Source organism: Trachemys scripta, chromosome 5 (genome assembly GCF_013100865.1).
Source record: "Trachemys scripta elegans isolate TJP31775 chromosome 5, CAS_Tse_1.0, whole genome shotgun sequence".
NCBI lineage: Eukaryota > Metazoa > Chordata > Testudines > Emydidae > Trachemys > Trachemys scripta.
In genome coordinates, this window is record NC_048302.1 from 86231098 (window position 1) to 86246085 (window position 14988).

General features: G+C 39.5%; 1 protein-coding gene across 1 annotated transcript in view; it reads left to right on the top strand.

Annotated features, from left to right (window-relative positions):
• The window catches only part of SGCZ (sarcoglycan zeta), a 401035-nt gene that overhangs the window by 374153 nt on the left and 11894 nt on the right, over window positions 1–14988 (top strand). The window contains exon 6 of the mRNA XM_034772405.1: window positions 9527–9650. Coding sequence (XP_034628296.1) covers window positions 9527–9650 — 124 coding nt within the window. The remainder of the gene's footprint in view (window positions 1–9526; window positions 9651–14988) is intronic.

A 14988-nucleotide genomic window follows, 5' to 3' on the forward strand; every position in this document is an offset into this window, starting at 1 on the left:
TCATTACCTGTTAGGTTCACTTCCTCTGGGGCACTTGGCATTGGCCATCGTTGGTAGACAGGATACTGGGCTGGATGGACCTTTGATCTGACCCAGCATGGCCATTCTTATGTTCTCTTCACTAATTCTCTAGTACTTGTAATAAATAAAGATAATGACAATTTCAGAGCCTCTCCTATTCCATTTTATGTCTATCTCTTCCTCTTCTAACTTTCTTTTGGGATCTCAGAAGAGATCATGCAGCTTGGCCTTTGAAGAAGTGATTTTCCTCCCAACCTGTGTAGGTCTATTAATATTCAAGTATTCAGTTACTACGATAATGCAGATCCACTATAATGAAGTAATGGAGTTTGCAGTGCAATTAGTATTCAGCTTTTAGTACAGTGAGTTGATTTCTGGGTTAATGAGCGCTTTAGGAACTATAAAGGTGACAATGACTTGTCCTACAGCCAATGATATTGGTTAGATATGAAGGTGGACATAACAGCAAATGGTACAGTGACTGCCTTACTGTCCTGATACTCAGTCACAAAGGTTTCATCTTAATTTAAATGTGTTGTCAATGACCTGTAAAGTTAAATGTGGAAAGTATAAGTGAAAAATTCATATTTACTGGTTTTCAGGAAGGGGTCCCCACTATTTCCATAGGAAATCCACTTTGCTCCTTTCATGAGGTCACAACACCTAGGTCCAGCTTTTGCCCTTGAATGTATGTCAGGCTGCCACTGAAATCAAAGGGAGTGGCATGTGTGAATCTGAGGACAGATTTCAGCTTTTAGAATAGAGCTGATGATCAGTGCATAGAATTAGGATTCTATGAGTCTGGCACATAGATGTATATTTCTTTTCCTTTTAATTCCATTAACAGAATTGATTAGATCCTGGAGTTACTGCATTCCAGTGGTTACAAACAATTATTTTAAATTTCATGTACAGATTTTAAACTGGTGTCCAACAGGGTCCAGGAAAATTGACCTTCAAGGCAATGTACTAGGTTAAATAGATCAAGAAAATATTTTTTCAGTACATTTGTTCAATAACATTTTACATATTTTTTTTAAAAGTGGGTGTATTCAACTATAATAAATATTATAAATAATAGCATAAATAATAGGAGTACTTGTGGCACCTTAGAGACTAACAGATTTATTAGAGCATAAGCTTTCGTGGACTACAGCCCACTTCTTCGGATGAATATAGAATGGAACATATATTGAGGAGATATATATACACACATACAGAGAGCATAAACAGGTGGGAGTTGTCTTACCAACTCTGAGAGGCCAATTAAGTAAGAGAAAAAAAAAAAACTTTTGAAGTGATAATCAAGATAGCCCAGTACAGACAGTTTGATAAGAAGTGTGAGAATACTTACAAGGGGAGATAGATTCAATGTTTGTAATGGCTCAGCCATTCCCAGTCCTTATTCAATCCTTTGTTGATTGTGTCTAGTTTGCATATCAATTCCAGCTCAGCAGTCTCTCTTTGGAGTCTGTTTTTGAAGTTTGTAATATAGCCACCCGCAGGTCTGTCACTGAATGACCAGACAGGTTAAAGTGTTGTAATATAGTCACCCGCAGGTCTGTCACTGAATGACCAGACAGGTTAAAGTGTTCTCCCACTGGTTTTTGAGTATTATGATTCCTGATGTCAGATTTGTGTCCATTAATTCTTTTGCGTAGAGACTGTCCTGTTTGGCCAATGTACATGGCAGAGGGGCATTGCTGGCACATGATGGCATATATCACATTGGTAGATGTGCAGGTGAATGAGCCCCTGATGGTATGGCTGATGTGATTAGGTCCTGTGATGTCACTTGAATAGATATGTGGACAGAGTTGGCATCGGGGTTTGTTACAAGGATAGGTTCCTGGGTTCGTATTTTTGTTCAGTGATGTGTGGTTGCTGGTGAGTATTTGCTTTAGTTTGGGGGGTTGTCTGTAAGCGAGGACAGGTCTGTCTCCCAAGATCTGTGAGAGTAAAGGATCATCTTTCAGGATAGGTTGTAGATCTCTGATGATGCGCTGGAGAGGTTTTAGTTGCGGGCTGAAGTCTCTACGCAAAAGAATTAATGGACACAAATCTGACATCAGGAATCATAATACTCAAAAACCAGTGGGAGAACACTTTAACCTGTCTGGTCATTCAGTGACAGACCTGCGGGTAGCTATATTACAACAGAAAAACTTCAAAAACAGACTCCAACGAGAGACTGCTGAGCTGGAATTGATATGCAAACTAGACACAATCAACAAAGGATTGAATAAAGACTGGGAATGGCTGAGCCATTACAAACATTGACTCTATCTCCCCTTGTAAGTACTCTCACACTTATTATCAAACTGTCTGTACTGGGCTAGCTTGATTATCACTTCAAAAGTTTTTTTTTTTTTTTCTTAATTAATTGGCCTCTCAGAGTTGGTAAGACAACTCCCACCTGTTTATGTTCTCTGTATGTGTGTATATATATCTCCTCAATATATGTTCCATTCTATATGCATCCGAAGAAGTGGGCTGTAGTCCACAAAAGCTTATGCTCTAATAAATCTGTTAGTCTCTAAGGTGCCACAAGTACTCCTGTTCTTTTTGCGGATACAGACTAACACGGCTGCTACTCTGAAACCTAGCATAAATAATGGGAATAAAGTGAAAATAATCATTTTAATTACCAAGCACCGTGACTCCCACAGCCAAAGCACATAGGCCAATACATTACTTTATCATAATAATAATGATAAAAAAATATTTATGTGAAACCAGCTCATGAATGCATGCAAGTTCTAGGGTGAGCCATGAGTTGTGTAGAGGCAACATCTCTGCTTGTCAGTGTTGATTAGTGCCCCTTTAATATATTTTGTCTCTCTCCTTTGACGTAATTTGTACTTCCTGATCATTTTCTTTTTAGTGTATTGTTATTTATCAGAATTAAAGTGCACTTCTACCTAATAACGTCACAGTTGAAAAAAGTATTTTTCAATATATAAGGTGACTCTTGGAAATTTAGGGACCCCCAAGTCACCCTGCCCAGCTGGACACATACATCGGTGGGAGAGGGGGTGCTGTAAGAAAAGGGAGAGGCTGCTGCTTCTGCTTGAAAGACCCATGCAAGGGATTCCCGCACCAAAGAACTGGTAATTCTTGGGTGGGCCTAATATAGAACATTCTTCCAGAGCAAAAAGAAACAAGGCACAATTGTAAGGCCCTGCTGTCCTGCCTGGAGAGACAGGAAATGGCCTCTGTCCCTATTCCAGGTGTGAGAAGGTGAATTATAAATCAGAGATGCCTGGGTACAGCCCTCACCTTTTCTCCCCTCCCACTGTGTGGCAGATAAGAGACGCAGGGTGAGGAGTATCTAATGTGTAGAATGAGGCACCCCAGCAATAGTGGGCAAAGTAGTGCTGTAACTCATTCACTGAGGTCTCTGCTATGTTTCTCTGCCAGCTTTTAGTGAGATGGGTGCTCTCCCACTGATCCCCACATCTCAGGTCTGCTACATGTTTTTTTCAGATATTGTCTTTCCCTGTCCTCCCCATCAACTGTGTCTTTTATGGGAGGAATGTCACTCTCCCTGAAAGACGGCCAGTTTTTCTGGGATTGTGGAAAAGAGCACATGTGCTTCTTCCCAGTCCCTTTGCTAATTGCCCCATCTATTGTCTCTCCCATCTCTTGGAAGAGTATGACATAGATTGGGGTATTTTTTAGGGGAATGAATGGGGAATGGGCCACAGGTGTGCTCATTACATCCTTTAGGCATCTTTTCCTACAGAGGGAAGAGGTTCTCACGTTGATCTTGCCACCCCCATTCTAGAGAAACTCCCCCATGCATTGGCTTCTCCTTCTCTATCTCACCTCCAGGAGAACCACAAAAGTTATGCTGCCTGGGGGATGTTCCGCAGTTGAGACAGCAAGGTCTGAAGTTGTCCTCTATTTGGCAGATCGTGTTGCTATCTAATGTATATTACTCTCAAAAGACAGATGGTCAAACTCTGTGCTAACTTGCAATCCTATTCAATTCAATTAGATTGAATAAGGGGTGTAAATCAGTGTTGAATACGACCACAGAGGCATTGAAATTTGTCTGCAGTCCTCCTGAAGTTCTCATATCTCACTGTTTCTTTATCCTTTGCTTCTACTTCCCTTTCCTTACTTTCTGCTTTTTGTTTTCCTAATGATTCTCTGTCATGATGCATGACATTGTCACTGTAACCTAGGATGTCAAACATATTCCAGACTAATTTCTCAATGCCAGCATATCACAGAATATGTGTAACTGTGATCAGCCAAGAGTCTTATTTTGATCTTCAATCTGTGACATTAAAATAAAGTTTGGATCTTATAGGCTACATTCATTTGCTCCTGCTGACAGAACATGGTGAAAATTTTATCCAGTCACTGAATACTTGCCTGGCACTTTTTTGTATCTTTATTGAGTTGTTGATTCAGCTGCCAATCTAAGACAATTTTACTGCCCACAAGCACCAGTGGATACATCACATGGTTGACACACTTCTCTCAATTTGCCAAAATCTTCATAATGGGTACCTAATAGACAGATTTTTTTTTTTCTTTTCTTTTTGTTGGTGTATCTTTACTCTTGTAATACTATAGAAGTCCATAAAATAATACTAACTGAAAAAGAATCTGGATAAGGGGAAATGGATGCCCTTCTTCATGTGTGTTTTCTGGTTAGCAGCACATTTTTAAATACTCCTGTTCCTTTTTAGCAGACTTACCCTACAATACTAAGTTTTACTAGCTACTTGCACATGCTAGAGGGAAAGGACTCCAGTGATACCATGGGAAGAGAAATTAGAGGCCCTATCTATACAGATTGAAATTTGGTTTGGTTGTTCTACTGAATATTGTGGGCTGGATTTTCTGCTCAAGGGGCACAAAGCAAACTGAAGTCTATCAGATTCCCACAGGAGAATTCTCCCTGTGTTGGGCAAATCTCTGCTGATGTAAAGCCAGTTGATATAACCCTATACCAGCTTCCCTACCAACTCTGTGTAAGGGGGAGGACAGAGACATGTAAGTGGTGGACTGGCGATGAGGCAGACGTGGAAAGGGTTAGAGTGGAGCAGAGGCCCCTATGCCTGATCCTCCACTGAGGTAAACTCCAATAGACAAGTTAGATTAGGCTCCCTAGTGCTCTGTATTCCACTGAGTGGCTGAAGATCAAGGAGCCACAACCAGCTCACTGTGAATCAGGGCCTATATGTTTTCTGAGCAGGTGAGGAGGAGAAACAATGAAGCAAAACAAGGCCCCCTAACATTTTTTTTCAACCGAGGGTACCTTGAAATTACATGAGATGGAAAAACTCAGGTACTGACCCCTTACCCATCATATGGTATTCTTGGCCAAATTCCGAGGTGAGTAATTAAATTATGCCTTCCTAAACTGCTCCTTGTAGCTGAAGTATAATGCTACTGTGGACAGATGACCCATTTCACCCCAAAACGGTCGGCCTTCAGAAGCGGCAAAGTGATCCTCTGTTTGTAATAGTGTCTGAGGATCCCTCTGGGTGAAAGGTTTAATGTAAATGTAAGATTGGTAACATCATGAATCTGCTCGTTGCCCAGTACACAGTGTTTGTGTAATTCAATTCACTAGTGGACCATCAACCAGTCTTCTCAGATCCAGCACAATGGAATATCATAAATGTAAGGTTCATGTGTCATTTCAATTTAATGTCACGTGTCATTTGAACTTTGAACCGAAATATTGAGATTGGTTTAGTCTGGATAGCTGTTCTGTCTGGAATTGGCAGATTACATTTTTAAAGATCCTTGTTTTAAAAGCATACTTCTCTTTCCTGCTACATTAAGGTGTCTGTCTAATAACAGAGATAGTATAAAGTTTTTTGCTCTGTGAGATCTGCTTGTTGTCTTGGGTAGAAAAAAATGAAATCATGTGACTAGGAATCACTCACAGAAGTAAAAGGCACTCTGACAGGCCATTAGTAAATTTGAAAGGAAAGCAGATTTTTGCTACAGTATTCAGAAGAGACCTTTGCTGCCATTTAAATTATGCATTTTTAGAGACATGAATATGATATCATGCAATGTTGCAATAGGTTTATGGCAAAGATAAAAGCTTTTAGAAAAAAGGACTGAGACAAACAAGTGGTGTTCTACATCATGGGTCTGAGTATCCCCTGGCAACACCTACTGAGGAAAAAATCTCTCTGAACATATAGGCTTTTACTTTTCTATTTGATAGTTTCAGGTCACACAGCCCCTAAGATTCTTTCCAGATGTATAATAAGTAAAAGAATAATAAAAATACAGAAGTAACTGTAAAAAGATAAGAAAAATCATTTGTACTAGTAGATAGCTTTTTAAAACTACACTGCAAATCATCTCAACAATTCATCTATACATCACATTGCTGAAATTAATAATTTCAATTAACTGCTTACATTCTTTTGTTTTCTGAAAATGCTCAAATTTCTTTCAACTGTGCACAGAAATACAATATTAATAGCATCTTCAGGAATTCACTGTTCAGATCTTTTCGATTCATGCAATCAATCACTTAGCAGTTTCATAAAACTGGTGGAAAATTGACTAATCATGTTGAAACTAGAGTAGACAATTCTGAACTGCACTGTGGCACATTTATTGCAAATAATTGTTAGTGATCCTATAGAAAAGATTACAGTGCTGTGAAAGATATTACCCAACACAGATCAGCGTATGCAACACTATACCTTCTACTGGAAAACTTCCAGGCAAAATCAATAGTGGTTTAGATTTTCAGAAGCCAGCAGTAATGTGGAATTGTTAATGTCATCCATTCAGCGCAATACATATAACAGAGGGCAGTTATATCCTCTTGACTAAGAGATGATAAAGATAACTCAGGAGGTATAGAGATTATAGAAAATAAAGTTCTAAATAACATTACACACACTGAAATATACTGAGTAGTAAAATAAATAGTAATAAACAGTAGTAAAATTGAATTATGCCAATAGTTAACATTTTTTAAAAGCTCACTCTATAACATTAATAAAATATCTAAATGGATAATATGTATATTTCTGCAATCAGATATGCACAGACCAACATTTGTGTGTTTGTGGATCAGACTGCTAAACTGTGGCCTAAATTTCCTATGAAAACAATTTAGACTGGCTGCTGGTTACTGCAGGTGAATGCAATTTGATGCTCAAAAAAGAGACATGTCAAAAGTGTAGAATAAAATTATGATCATTACAAAATATATATTATATATACAGGTCTCTGTTCTTGATATACAAGAATGGTAAAAGAATGAGACTGATGATAAACAAATAGAATATATAACTACATATTAGAGATTTTTGTTTATTTATATGACAACATCATGAAGATTTACATTCTTTTGCATTGGTGAAAGTAGCCACAAAATCTTTTACTAGCACCTATCTACTTAAACAAATAAAAAAAGAATAAAGAGAATTCACTACAGAATACAAAAGTTAGATACTTTCCAGTTGCCTTTATGTATAATAGCAATAATAATATAATTACCCCAAAATGATGAATGAAAGGATCAATCATGTTTTTCAAACCTAAAGGATGGGTCCTTTTATAGAGAGTGTATTTTTCATAGTGATTCCCATTAACTGTCATTTTTAACAATTTGATGTTTTAAGCTTCCTTCCTTCCTTTACAGGTTTCTTTCCCTTTACCTCCATTTCCTATTATTTGTTCCCTTATGTGCTTTATGTTGGTGATAACCATAATTAATAATCAGGACTACTTGCTGCTTCATTTTTCATGACAAAATCATTCAGAACAAAGAATGTTACATGTGCCTTCAAAAAAGCTCTCTTTCCCATTCTTTAACAGAAGATAATGTGTTCATGTTTTGCATTTGCCATTAAACACCGGTATCTAAAATGCTTAGTACCTGATCATTTCATATCTGAAGAACATATTTAAGTTATATCTTGTACTTTTAAATAATTGCTCTCAGATTTATTCCCATTGAGTGCTGGTGACACCCAGCAGTCAGAAATATTTTACAGATGCTATCTTCATGACATTCAACTCATGCCTCATCTCCATTATCCCTGATGTAATGTGGTATTTTTGGCTTCAGGAAGATAATCCATGACTACTATCTCCTGTCTGCAAAATAAATAAATAAATAAATAAAACATTACAATATGCCTAAACCCAGTTGTCTATGCTACTTAATAGCTATTTCAGGTGACTTTAGCTGGCAAATCCTTTATATCAAACAATTCCTTTCTTCATCCCCTTATAAATACATTTTGTTATACTTCTGGGTGATTATGAACTACTACTCAGGGATCAAACTGATAGAAGGAAAATGCAGAGGAACAAACCACTTCACCCACTTTTCTTCCAGCTATCTATCTAGGTGATGAACTGGCTCTCGTTGTGATAGTATCTGAGCACCTCATGATTATTAATGGATTTCATCTTCATAGCACCCATGTGAGGTTAGGCAGTACTATCCTCATTTTACAAATGGAGAACTGAGCTACTGTGTAGATTAAGTGATTTGTTCAAGTTTGCTCATTCTAAATAAGATCACACGATAAGTCTTTGGCTGATCCAGGAATTGAATCCATGCCACTTGAATCCCAGTGCAGGGCCTTGTCCACTAGACCATCTGTCCTTTTAAGCCCTGCATGTGAGCACTATCACCACAAATCCTCACCACTACAACTCTCAGTAGCAGAGAAGAGTGGAGAACTGTGAGCTAGCAGTGCAGAGAGAGCTCACCCCTTGGCTTTGAGTGGTCCAGGATCTTGAGAACAGAGAGTGTGAGGAAAAGAAGAGAGAGAAGGGGGAACTAGTGGATGGACAAAAAGAGAAATGTGGTAATTGCAATGAGAAGTGATACAGAGAATATGGCAGATATTGTGGGGTTGAAGAGGTCAGTGAGCAGTTTGCAAAAGGGGGTGAAATGTGTTCAGAAAGCAGAGTAATATAGGCTGAGGGCCTAATCGATCTCTCACTCCTCACTTGCCTCCTCATCCCCAAGCAAGTGAGTAGCTCCAGTGCAGTTAGTAGTAGTTATTTATATGTTGTGAAGGAAGAAGAGGTCCAACAGAATTGAAACTGTTGTTAAAAAAAGTCAAAGGAAACATTTCAATTTGGATTTTGTTTAAATGTACATCTGGCATTGCATACACAGGTTAGACATTGCTTTTCAGCAGTCACAATAGAAAGCAGCATATTTGTACTAACGACAATTCAGTCTTGGAGCAACTATCAACTAAATTAGGCCTCAGTTCAAGAAAGCGTCCCTAAGCAGTACAGCAAACATGCATAAATCCCATTACTTAAAGTTAAGCACATACTTAAGTACTTTCTTGAACAATGATGGGCTTAAGTGCGTGCTTAGGTGATTTCTTGAATCGGAGTCACAAAGAATAATAAATAAACCACTCATGCAACAATTCACTTTTCATTTTCTTTGTCTTGACAATGGATTTTCATCAGCACATGCTGTTTATATGAGGTTTGGGTTTTTTATTAATGGATACTTTTTCTTTTTCAGACTTGAGTCTCCAACTAGATCTTTGATAATGGAAGCTCCCAGGGGAGTACAAGTTAGTGCAGCTGCAGGAGATTTAAAGGCAACGTGTAGGAAAGAACTGCACTTGCAGTCCACGGAAGGGGAGGTAAGCTCAGTCTGCAATGAAATACTATGCAGTTCTGTCCATCAAAAAAAGTAAATAATATAAAGAAACTATTTAAGTGATACTGTATGTAAGAATCAGGTGTATATGGTAAGAAATTCTCTGTAGCTGCCTGAATTTAAAAATGGATTTACTCCAGCCTGGCTCATGAATTATTGAGTGAATGGTTAAATTTTGTTCACACCATTTCTCTTAGGAAAAAGAATGTTAACAAAATACAGATGTGAGTATTTGCCCTAGAAATAGCATGGCGTAGAATGCTGCTTAACATAGCAGCAGAGGACAAGTTTCCCCAAATCCATCACCAGAGTCCTGGTACAGAGGCAGGTATGAGCTAGGATTTTGCATATATACACAATTACGTTGTGTGAATGTGCACAGAGAGAGTTAAATTGAAAATTTGGACCCAATCAATAAATCTTAAATTTGGAATGATATCTTGACAAGGCCTGAGAAAGGAAGAGATGTTATATTTTCTAACTTTCCCCAATTCAGTTTCACTGCTCTCTCTCCTTAAATTGTTGTTGCCTCTCTGAGAGATTGAAAGCTTTAGTTCAATGATATACCACACCATCCATGTGATATTTCAGTGATCAGTTCAGTATGAATAGATTTTTGGGGCAGGACTCTCCACTTGTGTGGTCATTTATACCTGTGCAAAGTGGGTATAAAATGCGACCAGAGCAAAATGAGAATCAGATCCTTGGTTTTGTTGTAACTCAGTTAATCTGTGATAGTGGTGACTGGAAGATTACTGGAATGAGAAGGAATCTTTTAATTTTCTTACCTAAAAATGAAATACACCTCTACCCCGATATAACACTGTCCTCGGGAATCAAAAAATCTTACCGTGTTATAGGTGAAACCGTGTTATATCGAACTTGCTTTGATCCACCGGAGTGTGCACCCCTGGCCCACCAGAGCGCTGCTTTACCGCATTATATCTGAATTTGTGTTATATTGGGTCGCGTTATATCGGGGTAGAGGTGTAATATTAAGAAATCTTGGACAATAGCCTCTTGAGAGCTCAGTTCCCAACTAGACAATTCAGTGAAGTGGCTAGATTTTCAAATTGTTCTTAGTGGGAATTGCTGGGTTCTAAGTACTTTTGAAAATCTGGCCACTTCATTTAGGTACCTGAGAACTAAGCTCTTTTGAAAATCTGTCTCCTTGTGTTTATATATCACAGCTTCCCCAAAGAATTCCAAATGTTTCACAAACTATACAAAATGCGTATAACAGCTTTGAAATATACCCACATCTGTGGTGATGGGTAGCCACCAACCATTGCACAGCATAGTGTATTACAGTACATACAGGAATGTTGTGGCCAAGGACTCTGGGTCAGAGCTCTACTTTTATGACAATTTTCAAGGGATTTTTAATTTCCATGCAGCATACTTAAAGTACAATGATAATTTTCTGGCACTAAGCCTAGATTCTCCACTCTTGTTCTATGCCTCCTTTTCAATTTTTCTCCAAACCCACTTCTTCCCACAATCCCTTAAGAAGTTACTCATATACTAGTGCAACCCTCAGAAAATCTCATTTAAAGAGAAGGAACTTCTATGATGCATTTCAAATGACACAAGGAAAACAGCTGTTTTAGAGCAAAACTAAACCTTTAGGCTCAACATTCTGCAAAGGACAGCATGTAGCCAAAGGGACACCCTAAAGGTATGTCACAGTAACCATTTCTCCCATGATTCCCCCTAGCTGTGGGGTACCTAAGCTACTTCACTCTTTGGGGGCATACCTTATTTCCCCATGTATATGCTTCTTCCACTATTTCCACTGGTCATTGTGTCTGGGTGGAGGGAGTGAATTTGTGGCTCTGGCCACTCCCCATCCACTCCTCACCCATTCTTAGCACCTTCTCATCCACTTTCTTATAGTGGAGAATACAGGTTGTGCAGTTCTTCTCTCACATCAGCAGCTGAGGGGGAGGAGAGGGCAAAAATAATGCGTCCTATGTGGCCATGTTAGGATTAGTGATAATCTAGATTTTATTTCTACTAGCCTCCAACCTCCCTCACCCTTGCCCAGTCTAACATGTCCTTGAGTCACCTTACATTTTCCACGTAGTACCTGTGTCTTACTTTTGCTCTACCTTTAATGGCATTTCTCATGTACTAATGTAATACTCAAACTTTTTTTAAACTGTTAGCTCTTTGAGGCAGTGAGTGTGTCTTTAATTTCTCTGTTCAGCACTATGCACATCTATGGTGCTTTTACAAATGTTTTATTATAATAATAATCATAGGTGCTGACTCCAGAGCTGGCCCACCCATGGTTAAAAAATAGTGGGTGCTTAGCACCTACCAGCAACCAGCTCCCCACCTCCCCACCAGCGCCTTCCACCTGCCAGCGGCCTCGCCAATCAACTCCTCCCCATCCCTCCCAGCAGCTCCTGCCCACTGTGATCGGCTGTTCTGCGGCATGCAGGAGGCACTGGGGGGAGGGGAAGGAGTGGAGATAGGGCATGCTTAGGGGAGGGGGAAGAACAGGGGTGGGAAGAGGTGGGACGGGGTCTGGGGCAGAGCGGGGGTTGAGCACTCCTGGGTCAAGGAGGAAGGTGGCACCTGTGATAATTGTGAACCAACAGTTGTGAGGATAACCTCTAGCCCATGTGTTGATGAGGGATTTTGTCATGTACCCTGACTGCTATTTGCTTTCCTGACCATTCTTCTGAAGTACTGTTCTCTCATCTCCATGTAAGGTATTTTTGTAAATGACATTCAATGACCTAGTTTAGCCTAGATACTTTGGTAATGAGCACCTAAGGACAGTTAAATTGATTAGATTCTTTATCCAAAATTCAGATTCACTTAAGTGTTCAAACTTAACTGCCTCTAGATGTCATGGAGTTGTAGCAAGATTGACAAAACTATTCAGGTGATAAAAGAAGGCTCCATTCTCAGATAGGAGTAAAATATCTGCAACCCTTAACACAAGTCTCTGTTTAGAATGTTAATAAATTATCTCAACACAAACCTGACAGGTTCTTGGCTGAACACCAAATTGGAGCATTTGTTAAATTCTTAAACCGACATGAAAAGCATAGAAACCAAAACTCTATACACATCTGGGATTTCCCAGGTGGTTGATTCCATAATGATTTGTTAATTCATTAATAGTTGTCATGAAACATTACTTTTCTGCCCACCCCCTACCAGACAAGCACCACCCCTAATAGATAGTTATCATAGCCAAAATTATTTTATATGCTTATGATACTTTGTTTAATTCTTCTAATGCTGGTAACTTTTGTGTTCAGCAAAGGAACATCCATGGATCTGCCCCTAAATAAACACAGGAATTCCATACTGGATCATACCAAGGTCCATCATATCTGGTATGCTCTCTCCAACATTGACCTGTACAAAATGATTCAGTGAAAGATGCAAGCAATCTGCATAGGCAAATAATTTGTGATTCCCCGCCCCCCCCTTGACTCATCCTGATCTCTAACAGAGATTGCTTTAAGCATTGAAGCATGAAGATTAATATCCCTTCCACAACATTTTTGTTACCATTAATTATGATAACTGTGGATATTCTTGAGCTCCATACGAATGTTCAATTCCTGTCTCCACTGCAACTTCATGTGGTATAGCAAATGATGTGAGGAGGTGGCAGGGGGTTTGCTGGATGTAGAGATAGCAGGTATCTTACCCTCTTTCCACTCCCCTCTTCCCTCATCCCCTACAAAAAGTCCAAATGTCCTTATAATGCAAGGTTCTGGGAAACAGATAGCTCAAGAGATTGGTAGCAGGCTACCACACTGGGTTCTTGCGGGTCAGCATTTCATCTGTCATCCGGGTCAGTGGTGATAGCAAATAGTACTGACTAACTGATGGTAGGTAGGGAACCTATGAGTAATGATCTGGCAGACTTAATTCAGTTCCTCAGGGACAGATTTCCACATCAGAACACCTGTATCACAGTTGCTGGAACGCATGTCCCCGTGTGCTTTTTGTCACCTATAAATGATAGTACCAGAAGCACTAGAATGCCATTCCGGTTCCCAGCAGATAACCCAAAGACTTATTGAGCGTGAAGACTAAATTATCTTTTCATCCCAAAAGTGGTCCTTCTAGAATATGTTTTGGTTGAGCAGTCTGGAAGAGCATGACTGTTGATGCCCATTTTGTATTTTTCTGTGGACACATAGGGGACTTCGGTGTTCAGGGCTAGCAGTCCAGCACCATTCATAGATTCTAGGACTGGAAGGGACCTCGAGAGGTCATCAAGTCCAGTCCCCTGCCCTCATGGCAGGACCAAATACTGTCTAGACCATCCCTGATAGACATTTATCTAACCTATTCTTAAATATCTCCAGAGATGGAGATTCCACAACCTCCCTAGGCAATTTATTCCAGTGTTTAACCACCCTGACAGTTAGGAACTTTTTCCTAATGTCCAACCTAGACCTCCCTTGCTGCAGTTTAAGCCCATTGCTTCTTGTTCTATCCTTAGAGGCTAAGGTGAACAAGTTTTCTCCCTCCTTCTTATCCCTTTTAGATACCTGAAAACTGCTATCATATCCCTCTCAGTCTTCTTTTCCAAACTAAACAAACCCAATTCTTTCAGCCTTCCTTTATAGGTCATGTTCTCAAGACCTTTAATCATTCTTGCTCTTCTCTGGACTCTCTTCAATTTCTCCACATCTTTCTTGAAATGCGGTGCCCAGAACTGCACACAATATTCCAGCTGAAGCCTAACCAGAGGCGAGTAGAGCGGAAGAATGACTTCTCAAGTCTTGCTCACAACTCACCTGTTAATGCAGCCCAGAATCATGTTTGCTTTTTTTGCAACAGCATCACACTGTTGACTCACATTTAGCTTGTGGTCCAGTATAACCCCTAGATCCCTTTCTGCCGTACTCCTTCCTAGACAGTCTCTTCCCATTCTGTATGTGTGAAACTGATTGTTCCTTCCTAAGTGGAGCACTTTGCATTTGTCTTTGTTAAACTTCATCCTGTTTACTTCAGACCATTTCTCCAATTTGTCCAGATCATTTTGAATTATGACCCTGTCCTCCAAAGCAGTTGCAATCCCTCCCAGTTTGGTATCATCTGCAAACTTAATAAGCGTACTTTCTATGTCAATATCTAATTCGTTAATGAAGATATTGAACAGAGCCGATCCCAAAACAGACCCCTGCATAACCCCACTTGTTATGCCTTTCCAACAGGATTGGGAACCATTAACAACAGCTCTCTGAGTATGGTTATCCAGCTAATTATGCACCCACCTTATAGTAGCCCCATCTAAATGGTATTTGCCTAGTTTATCAATAAGAATATCATGTGAGACC